Source organism: Thunnus albacares, chromosome 3 (genome assembly GCF_914725855.1).
Source record: "Thunnus albacares chromosome 3, fThuAlb1.1, whole genome shotgun sequence".
Lineage (NCBI taxonomy): Eukaryota > Metazoa > Chordata > Actinopteri > Scombriformes > Scombridae > Thunnus > Thunnus albacares.
Genome location: NC_058108.1, coordinates 37,705,995 through 37,728,224, shown reverse-complemented (window position 1 = coordinate 37,728,224; position 22,230 = coordinate 37,705,995). Strand labels below are relative to the sequence as shown.

At 38.2% G+C, this 22,230-nt stretch overlaps 1 protein-coding gene and 1 long non-coding RNA gene across 2 annotated transcripts; both read right to left on the bottom strand.

Annotated features, from left to right (window-relative positions):
- LOC122975168 (NACHT, LRR and PYD domains-containing protein 3-like) lies at window positions 1-15,994 on the bottom strand. Its single transcript, XM_044343441.1, has 8 exons — window positions 15,888-15,994; window positions 14,782-14,822; window positions 14,296-14,575; window positions 8,184-10,020; window positions 7,454-7,627; window positions 6,236-6,397; window positions 1,735-1,781; window positions 1-1,523 (listed from the first exon to the last, which is right to left on the bottom strand). The coding sequence occupies exons 3-8, from the start codon at window positions 14,567-14,569 to the stop codon at window positions 955-957; spliced, it is 3,063 nt and encodes a 1,020-aa protein (XP_044199376.1). The 5' UTR covers window positions 14,570-14,575; window positions 14,782-14,822; window positions 15,888-15,994; the 3' UTR covers window positions 1-954.
- On the bottom strand, window positions 3,886-6,217 carry LOC122975481. The gene is made up of 3 exons (XR_006400688.1): window positions 5,293-6,217; window positions 5,042-5,126; window positions 3,886-4,963 (listed from the first exon to the last, which is right to left on the bottom strand). It is a non-coding gene; the product is annotated as an uncharacterized LOC122975481 (long non-coding RNA).
- Window positions 15,995-22,230: the final 6,236 nt, after the last annotated feature.

Here is a 22,230-nt window from a genome sequence, read left to right as displayed (position 1 = left end):
AAAATGTACATCTATCACTTATATAGAAAATAAAAAAAGAAAGTAAAAATAAACTCTTGAGTCTTGGAACTACTTAATGTGAGTGCTGTTTTTAACACAATTGATCACAACATTCTTTTAAACAGACTGAGGGATCACATTGGACTGTCTGCCAGAAAGATAAGATGTAAACCAGTTCCAGAGAGTTTCTGTAGCAAAAGATGATCATTTCTCCAGCACCTCTAAAAAATAAGTTGTGGGGTTCCTTGAGGATGGATTTCAGGGCCACTACTTTTTAATATATATAAGTTACCCCTCTGTGATGTCATCAGGAGACATGATGTCATGATGTTGTTGGTTTACCTGAACATCTGAGAGCAGCTGGAAGTGTTGAAGTCTTTAAACGTAAACTTAAACTCATCTCTTCAGTCTGGATTTTAACAAATGTTTTACGTCCATTTTTATTCCACTGTATTCTGAATCTATTTACATAAAATCTACATTATTAATGGACCTACTCTGATTGGCTGGAGGTGTGGCCCCAACCTTCACCCCCAGCCAATCAGAATACTCCCTAGTGAATGCAGCAGCATGTTTACCTGGTTTAATGCCTGCAGCTGGAGACATAAGACAGTGTATAGCGTCTCTGAAGAGGAGTCAAAGTAAAATTATTGGTACATTTGTTTGAAAAAAACATACGCATGTGTGGATCTTCATATTAGCGGATATACATATTTATATGAGAACATTTTCAGATTGCAAAGAAAAAAGAGAGAAAACTAAAATCTTGAAAACAAATTTGGTGTCTCACAGCATTTAAAATCATGGACAGACATTGCATTCACCAAAGCAAAACAACTGGAGACATTTCCTTGTATATTTTGAGTAGATTGAGCAGAGAAGATTAGTATGACTAATAAATGTTATTTTGTCATCAGTGTGAGTGTTTCTCTACACAGGAGGAGACTCTTCCTCCTACAGTGAACACAGAGACACTGAAGAACCAGACAATAACCTAAACCCAGGATACAGAGGTTCAGTGAATGTGGTGTTGAAGGTGTGGAGGTGGATCAGTGTGTCAGAGGAGACTCTGTAGAAGGACAGAGTGCCAGCAGGACAGTCCACATACACTGCTACTCTGTTAGAGACAGAGGAGGAGGAGGAGGAGGAGGAGGAGGAGGAGGAGGAGGAGGAGGAGGAGATGATAAATATCTCTTGGTTATTGTGACAGTAAAAATAACCACCACCACAGCACATCAGACTCCAGGACAGATCATTCCTTCCAAACAAAAAGTCATAACTGCATCCTCTCCTGCTGATTCCTTTGTAAGTCACTGATATATAAACCTCTCCTCTCCACTCAACCTCCCAGTAACAGCGACCAGTCAGACCATTTCTACACAGCAGCTGAGGCCAGTAATGAAATCTTTCTGGATGATCAGGATATAACAGATCCTCCTCCACATGCGTCACCTTCCTGTTGTTGTCAGACAGTTTGAGTTTTCTGTTTACTGTGTTTGTGTCCAGTGTGAGTTCACAGGCATCTGATAGAGAGAACAAGACACAATACAGCAGCAGTTTATATCTAACACACCTGATGATTTATTTGTTGCTTTATTAACCTTAACCTTATTAAACTTTATAATGACTCATCTTTTTCTTTCAAACTGAGATTTGAATGCAAACAAGCTTTTGATTTAAATACTTTAACATGTGCTGCCTTGTTTTCATGAATCAAAGTGAACACACACTTACACTTCCTCACACCAGGTTTCAGTCTCTGCTCTCCACAATGTTCCACCCTGGAGGAAGAAACAAAGTCAGAATGAACCTTCAGAAGTTTCCTCATCAATGATCTTCATAAATCTTCATTCAGATCCAACATTAAGACAAAACAGCTGGATTTAAAAACACATAAAAGCAGCTTAAGCATGTTTGGATTCTGTGAAGAAGCATCAGAGCAGACCGACCTCAGAGGTCTGCAGGGTTCAAACTGGACCACAACATCACTGATCACACTACCTGTTGCCGTATTCTCTTATTTATTTAACAAATTCACTCTCAGAACAACTGGACACTGCATCACTGGTTATTCTCGGCTCTCCTTCAGTCCAGAGGGTGGTGCTGATGCACCTGAGGCTGTTTGATAACTGACAAAACACCAGAAGAAGAAGAACTTGTGCACTTAAACCATGGATGTATTATAAGCGTTGGATAGGACGCCACCACTCAGCCTTGCAGCCAGTTTTTCCTAGTGGTCATTCGCAGCACTGCAGCGAAAAATACATCTGTGGCCCAAAAAGTATTTTCCCCATAGACCGCCATTATAAAAGAGACGTCTGTAAAACTGTTGACAGGACACCTTGAACTGCAAACAAGGTCAATTATGACTCTTTCTATTATGATTTTTTGATTCATGGAGGTTTTATATTTGTAAAACTTTGCTAGAGCTAAGAAAGCGATTTAAAAATCCATGATGATAAGTCTACAGGCCAAGCAGGAACTTGCAAAAACTGAACATTGTAACCTTCATGAAGTGAAGATTTACTGTTGTATTCTACTGCATTTGTTTTTGCTAGGTTACTGAACTTATTTATGGCAGTTACTATTTGTATTGTTTATTCAAGTAATTCAGCTGTCATTTACAAGAGCCGCTATCTGGCGTCCTAATTTGTCTTTCTGGAGAAATTCTCCATATAGAGTTTTATCTTCATTGTTCTTTGCCAATAGACCATCATTGAAAACCTGGACAGCTGTCGCCAAGTCCTGCAGACCTGCCTGACCCGAGACCCCAGCCTCATTTCTGATGCCCTCGCCATTAGGGAGGGAGACAGACAAGCAATCCCAGTGGTGTATCTGCCAGAGGTGTAGGGACATGCCGATAGACACTACACAGTTTCATTATGGAAATAGCTTTGTGAAAATTTGTCTCTGGATTCATTTTTACTTCTCCCATACTTGTAATTTTGACTCATTCGTCTTCACTTTGTACAGGTCAGTACTCAGCTTCAACCAGTAACGTTAAAAACCACAAACCAAGCCAGAAATCTTTTGGTAGTCATGGACTCAGACCTGAATTTCAACAGCCACATTAAGACAATTACAAAGTCAGCCTTCTATCACCTGAAGAATATGTCAGGGATTAAAGGACTTATGTCTCAGCAAGATTTGGAAAAACTTGTCCATGCATTTATCTTCAATAGACTAAACTACAGTAAAGGTGTCTTCACAGGTCTCCCTAAAAAATCGATCAGACAGCTGCAGCTGATTCAGAACGCTGCTGCTCGCGTCCTCACTAAGACTAAGAAAGTGGATCATATCACTCCAGTTATCAGATCTTTACACTGGCTTCCTATCTGTCAAGGAATTGATTTTAAAATACTGTTGTTGGTTTATAAAGCACTGAATGGTTTAGGGCCAAAATACATTTCTGATCTGCTTCTACGTTATGAAGCATCTTGATCTCTCAGGTCGTCTGGATCAGGTCTGCTTTCTGTCCCCAGAGTAAAAACTAAACATGGAGAAGCATCGTTCAGTTTTTATGGTCCACATATCTTAACAAACTTCCAGTAAACTGCAGGTCTGCTGCAACTCTCAGTACTTTTAAATCACGGCTGAAGACTTTTCTGTTTGCCTTTTATTTCATTTCTTACACTGCAATGTAACTTTTATTCTTGTATTTTACATTTTTATTTTCTATTCTCTTGGTTTTTTAATTACTTTTTTAAACTGTATTTAAATGTAATTTTATAATGTGTATTTTTTGCACTTTGTCTTGATGCTTTTAATATTTTATGCAGACTACTCTGAATTGCCTTGTTGCCTCCTTGCCTTTTTTTGTACTGCATTATAATGAAAGACTGCACCTGTCTTTGTGATGTCTTAATTTGTTTAAAACAGTGATTTAATGTTTCATAGTACTTGTTTTGGCTAAAAACAACTCATATTGTACCTTGTTTTCAGGCACCATCAAAAAAGGCCCTGCAGTGCAAAACAACATCATTACAGCACTCAAATAATCCAGAGCTGAATCATGAGACAGACAATATGCTACAAAACTTTAGATTTTATTACACTTATTATAGATAAATACATCCAAATGTTTCAGCTCTCTACTTGAAAGATTTACCAACTACAATTATGATAAATACAATTTCAATTTTTAAGAATAAGATATACTGTGAAAGTAGTGTCCATTTCAGATCAAGGTTATAGGTTAGTGTTGTAAGGTTTTTTTTCATTTGCCAGGTTGATTGGAAGGCTGCTGTTCTGGTCAACTGCTGGAGATTATCGTGTGCTACCTGTGGTGTCAAAAACAACAACAACAACAACAATAAAACAGTTTAGGAATTAGCAGCCTGATTACACAAACATGCATGACAGATGTATTTATGTATGCGTAGGCATTTCCAAATGATTATGTTTTAGATAAATATTACTTTGCAGTTTAGTCAAACAAGAAACAGAATCGACAAACAAGAAACAAAATAACACAACAGTATAGCAAACTCCACTACATAACATGCTAGCATGACACTTTTCACAGCTGATATGATGAGCAGTTTTTATAGTTAGCATTTCAGCTGTATGTAGGTTCCCTATTCTGTGATTTACAACGTCTACTACAAACACAGCCGTTCTGGTTTCACTTACAACCTGTGTGTTCTCTGTGACCAGCAGTGTGTCCAGGTATGTGTATCATTTTTACAGAGGCTTTTGAGCTGCAGGCGGCTGTGCAGCACAGGTCGGGTCTGTCTCTCCCATCACATGGCCCACAGCCCTGCATGAGCCCAGTGAAAAGTTTCAGGAAGCAGCTGTGCACTGGTCTTTACCGGTGGCGGGGTTTTCTCTCGTAAAACCACCACTTGCTGATTTAAATCATGTCTGATAAGGAATAAAACTTACTCCTGACTGTGGCTAGATCATTGTGTAAATTGAAGAAGGCGACACAAGCCACACAACCTGCTGACCAAAAGCCAGAGTCCTGGGGGAAAAGCACCTAATTAGTTGATAACATTACTAAAATACATTCAACTGATGGACCTGAAAAAATATAACTCACTGATCATGAATTGATTCTGCTCTAATACTGGACAGTGACAGCAGACAGGGTGGCTTGTGTAGATGTGGCTGGTTGATTCTCATTACTAGAAATAAAAAGAAAGTGACGTTGCTTAGCTTAGTCTGCTGCTGCCATAAACACACCACGAGTGTAACTGCAATATTCTGGCATGATTTACAAGCACAGACAGTGGAAGTAACGTTATTGATCATTATGAAATTATGTTATTATAACAAAGCTGTAAAACTTACCACTCAAGTAGAAATAATGCTAAATCAGTGTCCGTGTGGAAATTCCTCTTCTCTCTCCCTCCATCTGGTGAAAGGGGGGCCAAAATAAATCCTTTGGTTTCTTTGTGCTTTTCTTCTTGCCCCTCTTCGTGGTGTACGTCGTCTCAGCTAATGCAGGAATCAGGAGCCTGTTAGCCCATGAGTCAGTCATATAGTGACGTCTCTCAGCAGCTAATGCCTTCACTGATTGGTTAGTCAATACAGGGCTTGTGTAGAAAACTTTAGAACGGAAGTAAGTCTGAGGTTAGAGGAGTCATTGACAACACCTCTCCACATTAAGATATGCTTTTGATCAAATTGCATATTGTCCCTTTAAGAACACAAACTTCTATTGTCTTCATGCAGACAAAACAAATAATATGATCTTATTTTACAGTGTTTATGTCAGAAATGAGGGAGGACACATGTATTTGTTCTTCCTCTCCATCCCTGAGTTTCCTTCAGTTTGAGTTTCCTACAAAGATTTTTCTTCCACTCTATTTTACTCCTCTGTCTCTCACATGTTAACACACACTTGTCATTTGTTGATGCAGTTTAGGGAGAGATTGGGAGCGCTTAGTTTGATACAACAGATCTCCCTGCTAACATATATATACATCAGGATTATTGTCAGGTAAGAGTAAGATCGTTGACTGAATGAGACAGAGGCATGAGTTAAGGTCATGAAGCTCTAATTTGCAGCTAAAACAGGAATGTTGTGTATTGTAGGAGCTTCTACATGATCAGCACATAATCCTGGTCTGATATTAGTTCAGCTCTCAGTCTCAGTGGGGAGAGGGACTCTCAGCACATCACTTATTGTCTTCACTGTTGCAGTGCTGCTTGTACAGACTGTGAACCAACAGTCCTCAGCATGTCAGTGTGACAGAGAAACAGTGTGTGAGCTTGTGTTGTCTGTTCATACCTTAGAGTGTCCAGTCTGCAGCGTGGATCCTTCAGCAGCTTCACTCCTGAGTTTCCTGGATGATTGTAGCTCAGATCAAGCTCTCTCAGATGGGAGGGGTTGGATCTCAGAGCTGAGGCCAGAGAAGCACAGCCTTCTTCTGTGACTTGACAGCCTGACAGTCTGGACACACACACACACACACGCACACACACACACACACACACACAGATTGTGTGTTTTTGTTTATCAGTGCTGTTCAATATAGTCAAATGACACTACAGCCTGTCATCAACAGAATCTGTTGACTTATTGATATGTCAAGTGTTAAATTTTCATCGGAATTAAGAAAAATAAGAAAATAACTCATTGCCATTATGTAATTTCCAGAAATTAAAGCACAGAAGGTTGGTAGATGTTGTGATTCTTCACTGACATTGACCTGTCAGTGAAGATGCATTCAAATGCTCATCTGTTTAACTAAAGCTGAATCCTGAACTGAGAGTCTCCGATTGAATTAACACTATGCTTCATAAATTTGTGAAACATGTGAACATGGTCAAGGTTATGCACATTGTAGAAATCACAGAAAAAAAACTGTCATTGTCACAGCTAAATGAAGTGTTTTCATCATTGGAGAACATGGAGGTCCCATGTATCATTTATATCATTCATAATATTATTAAGATTCAAATCTTTTGGTGATAAAAAATATTTCTTACATCATGATATTAATAATATTGCAATGTGCTGACATGTTCACATATTGACATTATGACTACATACATCACCAACACACATGGCAGAAAGTGAATGTGAATTACAATCCTCTCATAAAAAGTCCTTATTGGTCCAGTACTTTTCAAAACTCTTAGCAGTTCTTTTTTATTGCTGTGCAAGAAAAATAATAAATTCAGTTTCAATCGCTACATACAGCTGTTTTAGCTTGTTCATAACAGTTTTCTATTAACCTGACAAGCATGCTATGGCTGTGTAAAAATACTGGTGGTGGATGGGAGACTGCAGCCATTACAGATGAAAATATTGCAAATTTATGCTTGTGGTGATATGATAAATGACTCATTCACAAAAGTTTTATTGCACTTACAGTAATGAGTAGAGTTGTCATGAAAATGTATTTTTCTCTAATTATGAGGCCATATCGTATGTTTCAATACAAAGACTTAACCATAGACCATTTAATCTTTGATGTAAGACACAGTCACAGTGTGATCTGACCTGAGAGTCTCCAATGTACAGTGTGGACTCTCCAGTCCAGCAGAGAGCAGCTTCACTCCTGAATCCTGCAGGTCATTGTTATCCACATCCAGCTCTCTCAGACTAGAAGACTTAAAGCTGAGAACTGAAGACAAAGCTGCACAGCTTCTCTCTGACAGATTGCAGCCACTCAACCTGAAGGAGAGTTAGTGATAAAGACAAACACTGACACTATTTCTGTTGTTTACAAAGTTTTAAAAAATCACAATTTTAGAGTTCTCTCTCTGTATCAATAAGTCATTAGGATCTTGGTCAAGTAATAGAATTTTAATCAAGTGATTATTTTATATATTTTTTTTAAAAAAGGAAACTAACATTACACAAGATAAGTCATTACTTCAAAAATGAAAGTCATACCTGCTGGATCAAATAATTTAGACAAATATGTTGTGACCATCAATAACAACTAAATAGTGAGGTGTCCCCATGGTTTATGCATTACGATGCCAACTATGTACCACAACATCAGGCATAAAACGCATAAAATGCCCCAAAATTTAAAGAAAAGAACTAGATTGTATGAGTGTGGCTACATTCTTTTGAAGAGGTATAATAATACTGATGAAACAATATAATGGATGTTTCCATTAAACCAACTAATCAATTCATTGACTAAAGCCCTACTTTCATTAGTTGAGAACAACTCTACACATGTGATACAGTTAGTATCTGCAGTCATCTGTACACCTACAGAGCTTTGTTGGAGGCTTTGACCACTGGCAGCAGCCTCAGAAGAGCCTGCTCTGAAGCAGAGTATTTCTTCAGGTCAAACACATCCAGATCTTTTCCCGATGACAGTAAGATGAAGACAAGAGCTGACCACTGAGCAGGAGACAGTTTATCTGTGGAGAGACTTCCTGATCTCAGGTACTGTTGGATCTCCTCCACTAGAGAACGATCATTCAGTTCATTCAGACAGTGGAACAGATTGATGCTTCTCTCTGCAGACAGATCCTCACTTATCTTCTTCTTGATGTACTTGACTGTTTTCTGATTGGTCTCTGAGCTACCTTCTCTCTTCATCAGCAGGTCATCTAGTTTGTCCTGATTGGTCTGCAGTGACAGGCCCAGGAGGAAGCGAAGGAACAAGTCCAGGTGTCCATCTGGACTCTGTAAGGCATTTATGACAGCAATCCTGTGGATCTTCCTTGTAGAGATTTTCCTAAAAAGCAGTTGCAGGTTTTGGATTGTCAGTCGAGGAAAAGGCATCACATTTTTGTTGCTGTTGATGAGTGACATTTTCACATGGAGAGCAGCAAGAAACTCCTGAACACTCAGATGGACAAAACTGAACATCTTCTTCTTTCCACGCTCCTTTTTAAAGATCTGTGTGAACACTCCTGAGCACACTGCGGCTCCACTGACATCAATGCCACTCTCTCTCAGGTCCTTCTCACAGAAGATCAGGTTGCCCTTTTCCAGCTGGTGGAAAGCCAGTTTTGCTAGTGATTTAATGTACTGAACACACTTTTCTGGGCCATATTTTTCTTTTGTCTGATCAATCTGAAATACCAGGAATTCTGTGTACATCTCAGTCAAGGTCTTGGGCAGCTCTTCTCCCTCTCTGCTTTTCAACACCTCCTCCAGAACTGTAGCAATAATCCAGCAGAAGACTGGGATGTGGCACATGATGTGGAGGCTTCGTGATGTCTCAATGTGGGAGATGATTGTGCTGGCCTGCTCCTCATGTCTGAATCTCTTCTTGAAGTACTCCTCCTTCTGTGGGTCAGTGAAGCCTCGGACCTCTGTCCTGCTGTCGACAAAGTCTTGAGGGATCTGATTGGCTGCTGCAGGTCGTGTGGTTATCCAGATGCGAGTTGAGCGTAGCAGTTTCCCATTGATGAGTTGCCTCAGCAGTACTTCTACTCTAGTTGACTTTGCTACATCAATGGAGCGAATGTCATTGCCCTTAAGGTCCAGTTGAAGGCGGCTCTCATCCAGTCCATCAAACACAAACAGAAGTTTGAATTTACTCTTGTCATAGTTGGTGTTTCCTGATGACTGCAGAGCTGTAAAGATGTGATTCAGAGCTTCCTCTTTGATGTCTTTAGTTTCTGGGATGCATTCATGAATAAGCTCAGCCAAACGAAACTTTTCTCCCTTCAGTGGATTCAGCTCACGGAAGGTGAAGGGGAAAATGAGATGCACATCTCGATTGGCTCTTCCTTCAGCCCAGTCCAACACAAACTTATGTACAAGGAATGTTTTTCCAATTCCTGCAATTCCATTGGTCAGAACTGTTCTTATGGGTCTGCATTCTCCAGAAGGGTGTTTGAACAAGTCACTGGGTTTAACAGTATCTGTTTCTGCTGGCTTTCCTGCTGTTTCAATCTGTCTGACCTCATGCTGTGTGTTGATGTGTACATCACCACCAGCTGTGATGTACAGCTCTGTGTAGATGTCAACCAGAGGATGCTTATCTGCCGTCAATCCCTCTTGTGCACACATAAATCTGTCTTGGAGGTTTGATTGAAGCATGTGTTGGTAATATGTGATTGGTTTTCGCTCTGGTACTGGAACCATCACATCTGTGTCAAACATAAATATAAAAATCAAGGCATTAGGGGGCATTCAGACTGATTTAAGCTCTGCATGAAAAAACACAGACCTTTTATTCATTTGAATGGGGGCAGTGCCATCACAGAGGGCTCAGCAACACACTGCAGCAGTCGTTCAGCAAAAAAGTTGAACTGGGCTCAACTTTTGCTGCAATGCGATGTCATCCAGCAAGGTGCTGCATGGACCAATCACTGAAATGCAAGCACACGTTCATGGTGGCCTTTATAATGTGAATACCGTATTCAACTGTTTACCTTGCGATCGTCACATGAAAAGAACAGTTGTCGCTGTGTTAACTTTCCTGGGTAGTAAAATCCTGTCTGTGAGTTTTACAAGTGCAGTGTTTTGGTGTCTGATAAGTCTTAAAATGCATTAATCTGTAGCTTCAACTCAACCCCTGAATTGTATTTTATCGTCTCACTGGTACCTTAAGCAACACACCCCCACCACCACAGTTCCTTGCATTGTTTTAAGGCAGGGCTGCTTTCGGTCTGAACACCACCTTAGTCTATTTATCTATTTGCTTATATCCTTGATAGCAGCGTTAAAAGCTTTCTTACTTAAGTTTTGCCTTTCAAAGAATGATGTTCTGTTAAGAACACATCCATTCATTTCTGAATATGAAAACTAAAGCTTATAATAAGATGAATTCAGCATTTAGTCAAGCAAAAAATTCACGCAGACCAAAATTATTTTCCATTCATATTCAGATATTTGGTTGTAAAAAATGAATCAAGGAGCTGACAACAAGTCTAACTTTACTTTTAACATTACCAAACGTAAAGAAATGTCCACCTCTTCTCATAACGTCTTTGTATTCCCCAATGCTACAATGCTACATGTAATGTAAACACGGGGTCTTCCGGTCTGTACGCACATAAATCATTTTGTCTGATTTCACAGGGAAACTGACCCAGTGGCAGGCATTTAGAATAATTATATAGAAATAGCCAATCTTCTCATTGATGGTCAGATAGAGGCATCAAAGGCATCATGAGACTAGTTCATAGACTGTTAAAAGTTCTTTGTAGTAACTTTAAGCATGGTATGCATTTTTGTGAGCTCTGTCAGCTTGTGGAAGAATGTAGGATGAAAATTAAACAGCCAAAAGTGTAAAAAGAGGTGGTGTGATTTTTAAAGAGGTTTATGTGAGTGTGTCTTCACTAAATATCACAACAAATATTACAGAACTCTGGTGTATAGTGCACGCTGAGCTGTTGACCTGCTCCGAGCAGTTCAGATCATTGTTGACACCAAGACTGAAGGGTGGTGCTTAATACAGCACACCTTACAGTGTGCAGGGAGTCATCAGAATACACACTGAGGTCACTAAGCAAAGAGCCATGATAAATCCCCTGCACCAAAATCACCAAATGTGAAAGGATTTATGTGCTGCTTACTTCAATATATGTAGTTTTTCCAGAGTCACACGTCTCAAATCTGTACCTAGAGAAAGTTGTGCCCCTCATCTAAATGCCTCTCATGCAGACTATTGATAGATGTTACAATTTACCAATGCTCCCTAAACGCCTGAGATGCAGGCTTCCGGTAGACTCTACAATTTATCGATGTCCCCTAAACGCCTTACACCCAGGCTGTCAGCAAACGCTATAATTTACCCATGTTCCCTAAACACCTCACATGCAGGCTATCAATAGATGCTATAATTTACCGATGCTCCCTAAATGCCTCACACGCAGAATACACGCAGAGACTACAATTTTGAGTTGAGCTGAAGTTGATCGGATGAACTGTAGTGCCCTTTCAAAACGTGCCTGAGACATCCTGCACTATGTTTGGAGCATGGGAATAGAGCTTAATTCTCTAAACTTTTTCAGTTCATTCTCTATGGTAGTTCTTAGCACTACGGATGTAATCCTATCTCCGACCACAATGTGGGTTGCAATGGCAGAGTAGAGCTGTCTGTATTTCTGCTCATTGACTCCACAGGCAGAAGAAGAAGCAAATTAGGTATTTTTATATATTTCTGAACTTGCCTGAGACATCCAGCGCTAAGTCTTTAACGTACATGCCAAGTTTCGTTCACAATAACATTACACAGTTCAATAATAGAGATTAAGTCTCTTAAACATTTTCAAACGCTTTAAGTCATTATCACTACTTATGTAATCCCAACTCCGATTACAATGTGGGTTGCAATGGCAGAGTAGCGCTGTCCATATTTCCGCTCGTTGACTCCACGAGCAGGAGAAGAAGCAAATCAACGTTGCAGAAGCAACGTTGTTTATGATGTATTTTTATATATTTCTGAATGACATCAAAACCAACGATCCATCAAAACACTTTAGACCTCAATATATGAAACACAGAAATCTCCTCCCTCCAATATTTGTAATTGACTGGACATCAGATTCTCCCAGAAGCTGAAAGAAAGCATATTTTAATGTAACAGAGCAGAACCTAATATGGAGTTGTTTTTGGGGGGGTAATATGGAGTTGTTTTTGTTACTTTTCAGTGAGTGGAGTGGGTTCTGCAGCTGCCTCCAATGTTTACAATGATAAGTGCGTCTTTAAATTGTGAGTGATATGTGCATTTATGCACATGGCACAGCAGCTGCAACTTCATTAGCACCAGATCAGTCAGGATCTGAGTAATTAATGTTCTGTGTTCTGCTACACAGCTTCGAGCTTTATACAGTGGAACTGCTTGTAATAAAGCAGCCTTATGGATGAATACTGAGCTCCATCAGGGCTGTCAGGACGTTTTTATTTTAAGTAGCTAAAAGTCCAAGCCTACCACCCAATACCCACTTGGTCCCCCCGCCCCCTGACAAAGGATTTGGCCCTTGATTGTGCGATTTCACCACATTAAAAAAATTAGGGACATTTACATTAACTAGTAAATGTAATTTTTGAACATAGCAAAACAGAGTAAATAAGCAATAAATATAAAAATCTCCATATTAAAAACTCTTTCATATGCAGGTAGTTGCAGCTAACATGAAAACTCACAGTTGCAGGTTGTCATAGTAACACAACAGGCTTGGGAGTTTTGCAGGAGCTCAGCAGTCAGAAAAAAGTGAACGTCAGAGCAGCTATGGAAATATTTGAGACAGTAAACAGCTCAAATAAAAGCTGAAACATCTCAGCTCTCAACACAGAGACAACTGAATCTGAGCCAACCAGCAAAACAGTCAGCTAACGGTTTAACGGACAGGTTTTGGGTGCTTGTGGAAGATGGATATCATAGTTTGTGCATTCACTGTAGTCTTTGTTTCTTATAATCTCTCTTTGTTTATATAACATTCTCTTCTAGAATGTAAGCAACTGTAACATAAACTTATTTCCCCTAGGGATCAATAAAGTATTTCTGATTGTAATTACTACAGATAATTAATTAAATTCTTAATTGTTTCTCATATTTCTCAAATATGGCTCATGATCAAGCTGTCTTCTCATAAATGGCTTCAGTTGGACATTTATGAGAAATAAAGACAGCATGTCTTTCAAATGTCTTTCATTTGTTCCCTCAATATTCAGTGCTAAACGAACTCCAAAATGCTCTGGATGTGTATCATTCACAGAAAACCTCCTGCGTCTAAGCATCATGTTTCACTCAGTAGAACTTCGATTTAATAAATCAGCAGTTATAAAAAAGTTTAAACTGCGTTGTTAAAGCAGATGAGCATTATCTGGGAAACATCACGTTTATTCACTTTACATGAAGATAAAATTAATACCGAATTATGTTAAATGTTGGCACAATGAGTTAGTGTCTGTTTATGAGAAATCATAAATAATCTTTTAGAAGGAGTAGATGTTTACCAGTAAGTTTGAATTTAAATTTAACAGTTGTTAACAGAGATTTTCCTCCAACAGTAGGAAACAGTTGAAGACTTTACCTGATGATATTTAAACTATATTTAACCGATAAATATGTTTACTGTTATATACGTTTTGAATGCAGGACTTTTGCTTTAATAAAGTTGTTTCACAACATGACATTTAACGTTACAAACTGAACAGGCTGACAGGATGCTTAGCATGATGCTAAGAACATATTAATACAATGGGAAATCCCAATAGAAAAAAGGAAAAACTAGCTAGCAGATAAATGAAACGAGTAACATCTGTAGCGTTTCTGTTTGACCTCCACAGTCTGGATGTGACAGATGGTATCTTGTGTGAACAAGTAAATAACTTGTTTGCATAAGATCATTCCAGTATCAAAATGCACCTCTCATCCTGCAGTGACATCATGTTTCTCTCTTCCTGTGACTGACCTTCTGGTCCTGAGCTGCTGTCTGATAAACTCTGCAGCAGATCATTCCTGTTGATCTTCTTTAAAAGCTTCTTGGTCACCTCCACAGCTCCAGGAAGTTGGTAGGTCTGCACCATCAGATCCACAGTGTCCCGTCTCTCTGCCTTCTCCAGCTGGGATGCTTTGATGGCTTGGTGGCCCTCCAGACTTTCATCCTTGAGGAACCACTTAAAGTGCTCAAAGTCCTTCTCTATCAAATCCTCCAGAGTGTTCAGTAGGTCCTCCTTCGTCTTCATATCTCCCTGTTAAAATCACAGAATATTGTCAACACGAAGGACTTGCCATTTGCACAAACAACAGTCTACAGCCAGATGTTCTATTGTGTCCCCATGGTCATTGTATTTAAGTCTCTGATCCTGCCTGCTTTCCTTTTGGATTCTGCTGACTACTGACTTGTTATCAACCTCTGCCTTGAATGAAAAAACAGTTTTTTTTACTTTTATCTTACCTCCTATGTTGCTGAGTCTTGCCTATGAGTCCAAACATCACCTACCAGAAACATTGGAAAATCAAAAATGAATCTCACATGTAATTTAATTTACAAACAGTACAGAAATAAATGACTCATGTGAAATCAAGGTGTCAACAACACTAAATAATGGTGGCTGAATTTTTTTTTTATTGGGGACAGCAAACATCTGTTTTAAATGCTGCTAACCAGCAGCTCGTTGACATCATGGTGAAAATGACGAGAAACCACAATGCACAGTGGGTAATCTGCAGCGCTGAGTGACCACCGTCGATTGCTTGCTCCCTCAGCCCTTGAAGGGTCAATCTCACAAAGTTCACTTGAATTTTTCAGAGAACTGAAACAACACTCGTCATGGCAACAGCGATTCCCCTGAGGTCATGTGCTGAGGGGAAGTTAATGAGGGCATGTTGCACGACTAATGAAACGCAGTCTCATTTGGCCGGCGCCCCTCACACAGGAAGTGTCACACCAAATTAACCAAATGAAATTTGAAAACAATTTTTAATTAATGCTGGTATGACTACGAGACACAGACTAAGAATAAAAATTTTTTTATTTCATAGTTATTTTGTTGTACATTATTAATTTATGTTTATCATAACAGCCTTTCTTCTCTGGATAATTGGAACGGGGGCGGCACCTCACATTAACCAGCTGCCACTGAGACTAAAGGTGCCTTTAGACTCTTTAACAACATCAGTTGTGTAAGTTTATTGTGAGTCACACTGTGTGAGACAGTTCCAATAAAGTCTTGGTCAGAATCTATTTCAGACTGTATGATATCAGTTTGTGGAAGTTTTTTCAGATTGTTTGATGAATGTGTGGTGAATTATTAAGAAGATAGCACACATTATGACAATTCCGTTTTCTTCATGAAAAGTTTCAGGAAAATTTCCAAGAAGTACATTTGGTGATTCCATATTTTTGTAAACAAAAGGTCTCATACTGTCTCAGCAGAGTTACTGACATTAATGCAACAGGACTCAACAAAGCACCACAACATGTCAGATAGGTTGGTTAGCTTGAATGAGGTCGACCACTCCCTAAAACAGTGAAGAGATAGAAATGTATTTAACACTCACAGAGAAACAACAGCTGTCTTTTTCCTGACTGAAGTCTTGTTGATTGTAGATTCTCCTGCAGACTGAGAGAACTGAATCTGTAGAGTCTTTATGAGCTGGTGAGCAGAGCTGAGAGACACAACATGAAGAGCGATGAACACCTCAAACAGGAACTAAACCCTCACATTTCCTCATTTCAGAGAAAAAGGGCATGAATGGTTAAAAGTAGACCAGTATGTTGTGTTTCTACACCCATGAAATGTGGTCGTGACTTTGACACATTAAAGTTTTCCATCTGTCCATCGACCACATCCTGTTATTGCACCTGACACACAGACTGCTGCAACACATCAAAACAGCTCAGAGACACTAAATTCATTCACCTGCATCGTATCAGGATGGAGACAAATATCTCAAAACAGACACCGCTAGAAAGACAGAAGATATGATTCTTTAAATTTAGGTGAACTGACTTAAAACAGAGTAACCCTCCTATTGTGTTTGGGTCAAAATTAATCTGTTTTTAAGTTTAGATGTGTGAAACATATATATTTTTGTGGACAGAAACGTCAACACAGATGATGACTTCTGGCTGAAACGTATCTGTTTCTGTCCACAATAAATAATAAGATGATAAACTTAGCACAAAAAGTAAGGAAATTTGTGTTTGGTAGATTATTTCTTTGTTGTAACAATACTTCTTGGCAATAAATCTTATACCATTGGAAAGCCTGTTTATTTCCCTTTTAAATGGTGTGACATTTGTAAGGAACATGCATTTGTGGGATGAGCAGCAGAGCTGTGTATGTGGATTGCACCCATGAAAAATTTGCCAAATCTTCTCTGCCAATGCCAAATCCCCCACTCCCCTCCACTGATCCCCACCACCACTTCACACATTGCCTTTTCCCCTCCCGCCCTGCAGGTGTCACTGTTGAAGCATTTTAATCAGAATTTCAATAATGGATTTTTTCCAAAGAGAAAAAATATTTTATAAATAATACTGAGATTTGTTAGTGGTTTATTTAAACCAAATATTCTTTTTATATTTTGATCTCCCTCTTGCTTCCCCAAAAACATGAGAGGAGCAACCTCCTCTGCCTCTATGGTGTGAACACAATTAAATTAAAGCTGAATGTCAGCACTTTAACCTCATCAGATGTTTTATTTAAAAACTGGTGTGCACTTAACAAAAATGTGTCATTCTTCTTAGATTTGTAAAACAAACAACAATAACTTCAGTCTGGTTAAGTACAGTACATCACTGGTTTATTTACACTGAAAAAATATAAAATGTACATCTGTCACTCATATAGAAAAAAAGAAAGTAAAAATAAATTCTTGAGTCTTGGAACTACTTAATGTGAGCGCTGTTTTTAACACAGTTGATCACAATATTCTTTTAAATAGACTGAGGGATCACATTGGACTGTCTGCCAGAAAGATAAGATGTAAACCAGTTAAACCAGTTCCAGAGAATTTTTGTAGCAAAAGATGATCATTTCTCCGGCACCTCTAAAAAATAACTTGTGGGGTTTCCCAAGGATGGATTTAAGGCCACTACTTTTTAATCTATATAAGTTACTCTGTGATGTCATCAGGAGACATGATGTCATGATGTCGTTGGTTTACCTGAACATCTGAGAGCAGCTGGAACGGTTATTACACAACTAATTATACATCACACAAACATCAAGGACAAAACAGTGTAACAGTTCGACTAATGTAATTTCCAAAAAAAAAAATATAATTATGATGGTTCTGTTTTTTTTTAAACATTTTTTTTTAAACAACCATCGTTGCCCGAGCCAGTGTTTGAGAATTATATATATAAAAATGTTTGCGGTCATGTTTCCAGACTTTACAAACTTGCCAGGGTTATAAAATACTGACTTGCAGTATTATAAAGTGCTATGCAGTGTTTTGGCATCTGAATAGTCTCAAAACACATGGATCTATCCCTCAAACTGGACTTCTTGTATCATATTTCCTCATCTCACTGCTACCTGAAGCAACATGCCAACACTAATACAGACCATTTTTGGTCTGAACGGGGTTCAGACAGATATTCAGTCTGGTAATAGCTCAGTACATAAAAAGCACTGAGTCTACATATTCTTGAATAATTCAATACAGATATACTACTCCTGATGCAGAGAAAATCAAATTTAAAACATACCTCTGATTGCTGTACAAAGGGCAACAACAACAACAACAACAACCCCTTCAAGCCTTACAGGCTCTCGGGACACCCGTCGAGGCCCCTTAAAAATTAAAAACATTGAAGAAATACTTTAGAATTACCTAATTTAATTCTGCTCCTGCTGTGAGGGTCAGAGGCAAAGTTGCCATTGTGTGTACATTGAAAAAAATACAGGCAACAACATTGACACCTGTTGGTGTGCAGGTACTTTTAAGAGCATGATACATATTTTCTGCTTTTGTATTCTCAGGACAAGGCTTGCTGAGGCTCATTGCAGAGGATCACAGCCATCGTTGGAATTCTGAAAGGAAGTGGGTGGCTTTCAATCTGTCCCATGAACTTGAGGCTTTTTTAGCATGCAGATTCACCTATTTCCATGGCCAAGGACAGTTCAATAAATATTTGTCAGAGGTTGGGGACTCAAGTCACATGACTTGACATGAGTCGCAAATTTGAGGACTCGCGACTTGGTTGACTAACACTTATAAGACTCGACTTGACTTTGACTTGAGGCAGATGACTCGAAAAGACTTGACAGTTTTTATTTAGCTGAACCGCCTGTTTGCATTATTGTATATATTGAGCATGAACAGCTAACGTTTTGAGACATGAAAGGGTGGCTTCTAGTGACGTGTGTGCAACCCAGGCTTTGAAGACAGTGTCTACCAGGACCTAGAAAACAATGCAAGACAGGATTGAGCTCAAAGCTTGTTGAAAGCATTTTTCCATACCTGCGCTGATTTTCTCTCTAGCTTAATATTATCAGACCGTTTCTGATTCAGACAAGACAGCTTATGAATTGACAGCTTTTCATGACAGAGCTTCACTGTTCTGTTTGCAGTCCCTCGCTAGTTCAAAGTCAATGTAACTCAACCACAGCAGAATGATCTCTTTCTCTGTAATCACCTGTGTGACAAATGCAATCCTTCAAGATCAGGCAAACAAGATGGTATTTTTCCTTGATGATGCTTGATGTTTGAATAATTTCAGTGTTCTAAATTAATGGATGTATAAGTCTACACAATCCACAGCAGAAAAAAGTAATCATCAGATAGAATACTATGTACGATACGTTGTGCAAGCGCCAAATGCGGGTAGATTTTCCATCTGGCGAGTAAATATACCAAAGTAGTCATGTGTTGCAGACAGACACTCAGGCTGTAGTATAACTAGCAGTTTCTATTATCTGCGCACTTTATAACCACATCAAAGCAGAATGTGTAGCTTACATCAGCATATTTTGCTGCTGTTAAAACCCACTAGCTTTGTGCTAACCACTGCAACTGGAGGAAATTCCTCTTCTTCTACTACGTCTGCTTCAAAACTCTCACCTTACTCAAAGGCACACCCTGGTGGCAGAATGGCAGAAGTCATACAACATCCATACACATTAATACTGCATAAAATACAAAATTATGAACCCTAGATCCTGGAAAACATCAGATCAGATTATTTATTTTTGTTCAAATAGTTAATTAATGTGAAGTTAATTTATAAAGTTAATCAACCTGCATGATGTTCTTTAGTTTTATGTTGACAGTCTTTCATGGTGACTGACTTGTGACTTAATTGACTTTTCTTGCTTGACGTTAGCAGTGACTTGACTCGGCTTACTTGAGTCTAAGTCACAGTGATTTAAGACTTGTTGGGGCCTTTAGGGTTAAGACTTGAGACTTGCTTGTGACTTGCACATGTGTAACTTACTCCCACTTCTGATATTTGTGAACATGAACTACTTTCTCCCAAAGCCACAAACCAGAGACGCAAGACTCAAATTTGTGATGCCATCCGGAATAAAGTCTGGAGCTGCTTCATATACAATGAATGTGAAACTAATTTTGTAGTAATTTTTTAATACCCAAATAAGCTTTATTCTATAGTAAACTTTCATATCTGAAACATAAAATGTAGCTGTATACCAGGCTTGGGCAATGTCTACAGAATTACTTTGTAAAGCAAGCAGTAAAAGGTAATTTTATGATATATTCTGGTTATTAAACATTTTGAAATCTCATACATCTCAAATGGGGATCTGTATTGAATGGATTGCACAATACTGTAAAATGTCAGTAGAAAAATGTACATATTTATTCAGTGTCAAAGTTGATATAAAGGCACTTTTACATAGATCTTCTGGTTTTTGTACATTCAGAACTCCATAGATTAATGTGAAATGTCTGTAGATATATTGGGGAGTTGCTTGCAATTACTGTCATATAATGTTTATATAAAGTAAACCCTATACATTAATGGGAAAAGCCTGTAAATATGTTGGAGAGCTGCTTGTAATTATTGTTAAATGATGTTTATATAAAGTTAACCTCATACATCAATGGGGAAATGTATGTAGATATATTTGATAGTTGCTTTTAAATGCTATCAAATAATGTTTATATAATGTATACCCCATACATTTATGGGAAAAGCCTGAAAATATATTGGAGAGTTGCTTGTAATTACTGTCAAATAATGTTTATATAAAGTAATGATTATTAAAATTATGTTTTTGTAAACTATTATCACATGATCTTATTTTTTTGTACAGTATAAAACCAACATTTACCAGGGATCTACTGTAAACAGATTGGATAATCACATAAAATAAAACCTTAAAGCTCTCAAGATACCATTAATGGGTGTTAAAGGAGGGTAATTTGAATGTAATTTTACATAATTTTTATGTGTTTTACATCCAGAAATCTGTACTTTGATGGGGAGTTCTTGTGGATGGATTGGATAATCCTATGAATTTACCAAAGATCACTGTATGAAAACAAGAGTCTTCATTTAAATTAGGTAATTTTAAGGTAGTTCTGCAATCTTTTTCATTTTTTGTGCAGATTTGTACATTTGTTTAACATTCTAGCAATGTTTTATAATGAGATTTTCTTTTTATTTTATAATGGTTGGACTGTAAAAATGTAGACAATGTCCAAAGTAAATATCCGTATTTTTAAAATAAATCTCTGTAGAATAACTAAAGTTTTTTTTGCTGTTATTTGATGGTAAGTGTTTGGCAACTTTTGCTGCCAGACTTTTTACGATTTTTTTACGATTTTTTTTTTTTACAGTGTACAGTTCATCACGTGCAGAGATGTTCTCTTGGTCTTTAGTCTTTTCTTAAAGATTGAGAGGGACTCTGCAGATCGAACAGAGTTTGGTAACTCATTTTTACTACCGGGGAACTACAGAGGAGAAGAGGGAGTGTAGACCTGAATGAGGGAGTTCAGGTAGGCAGGAGCCATTTTAGTTGCTATTTTGTGAGCAAGTGTCAGGGTTTTGAATTTGGTGCGGGCAGCAACTGGGAGCCAGTGGAGGGAAATCAACAGTGGGGTGACATGTGCTGTTTTGGGCTGATTGAAGACCAGACGCGCCGCCACATTCTGGATCATCTGCAGAGGTTTAAGTGTACATGCTTATGAATTGTCTTATGAATTGTCCAAGACATTGAATGTTTCACCATTAATTATATAATTACTTACTGTAATTGATGAAGAAATGCAGATGTAACGTCAACATCTTCCTCTACACCCTTATACAGTGAGTTTAGAATAAACCATCCAACCAGGACCAATATTAACTAGTTAGCTGCTTCTAGCTGTTAACTTGGTGTAACGTTACCTCCAAAGGGCCGTAACTTACTTTATTTGCTTTTTTTAATTTACTAACAACAAATCAGGCTTGCTAACATCAAGTAAAAGTTAACTCAAGATTTTTACAAACATATTAAACCACCTTGTTTCCTCTTCAACTGGAGCTCATCTGAGTTTTCACTGCATTTAAACAGTTGATATTTAGTTTTTATGAGTTTGTCTGACATTGAATGTAAAATTGGATTCATCAAAGTATCTCCAGCCACTATCAATTAAATCTACAGTTTTATATATAATCAGAGTCAGACACATGAACAGAGTTATTGCCAAGTAGGTTTACACATACAAGGAATTTGCCTTGGTGTTGTATTACATAACAGTCAAAAAATAGAAGTAAAGAGAAAAATACCAGAACCACAAAAGATGGGTGATATAAGTATATAAATAAAATCTTACAATTGAAATGTGAAATATCATAAATGCAGTAAAAATATATTCTAAGTGTAAAGAGCTTATGAATTATCCAAGACATTGGATGTGTAAAAGTTCACAGTATAAAACAGTATGA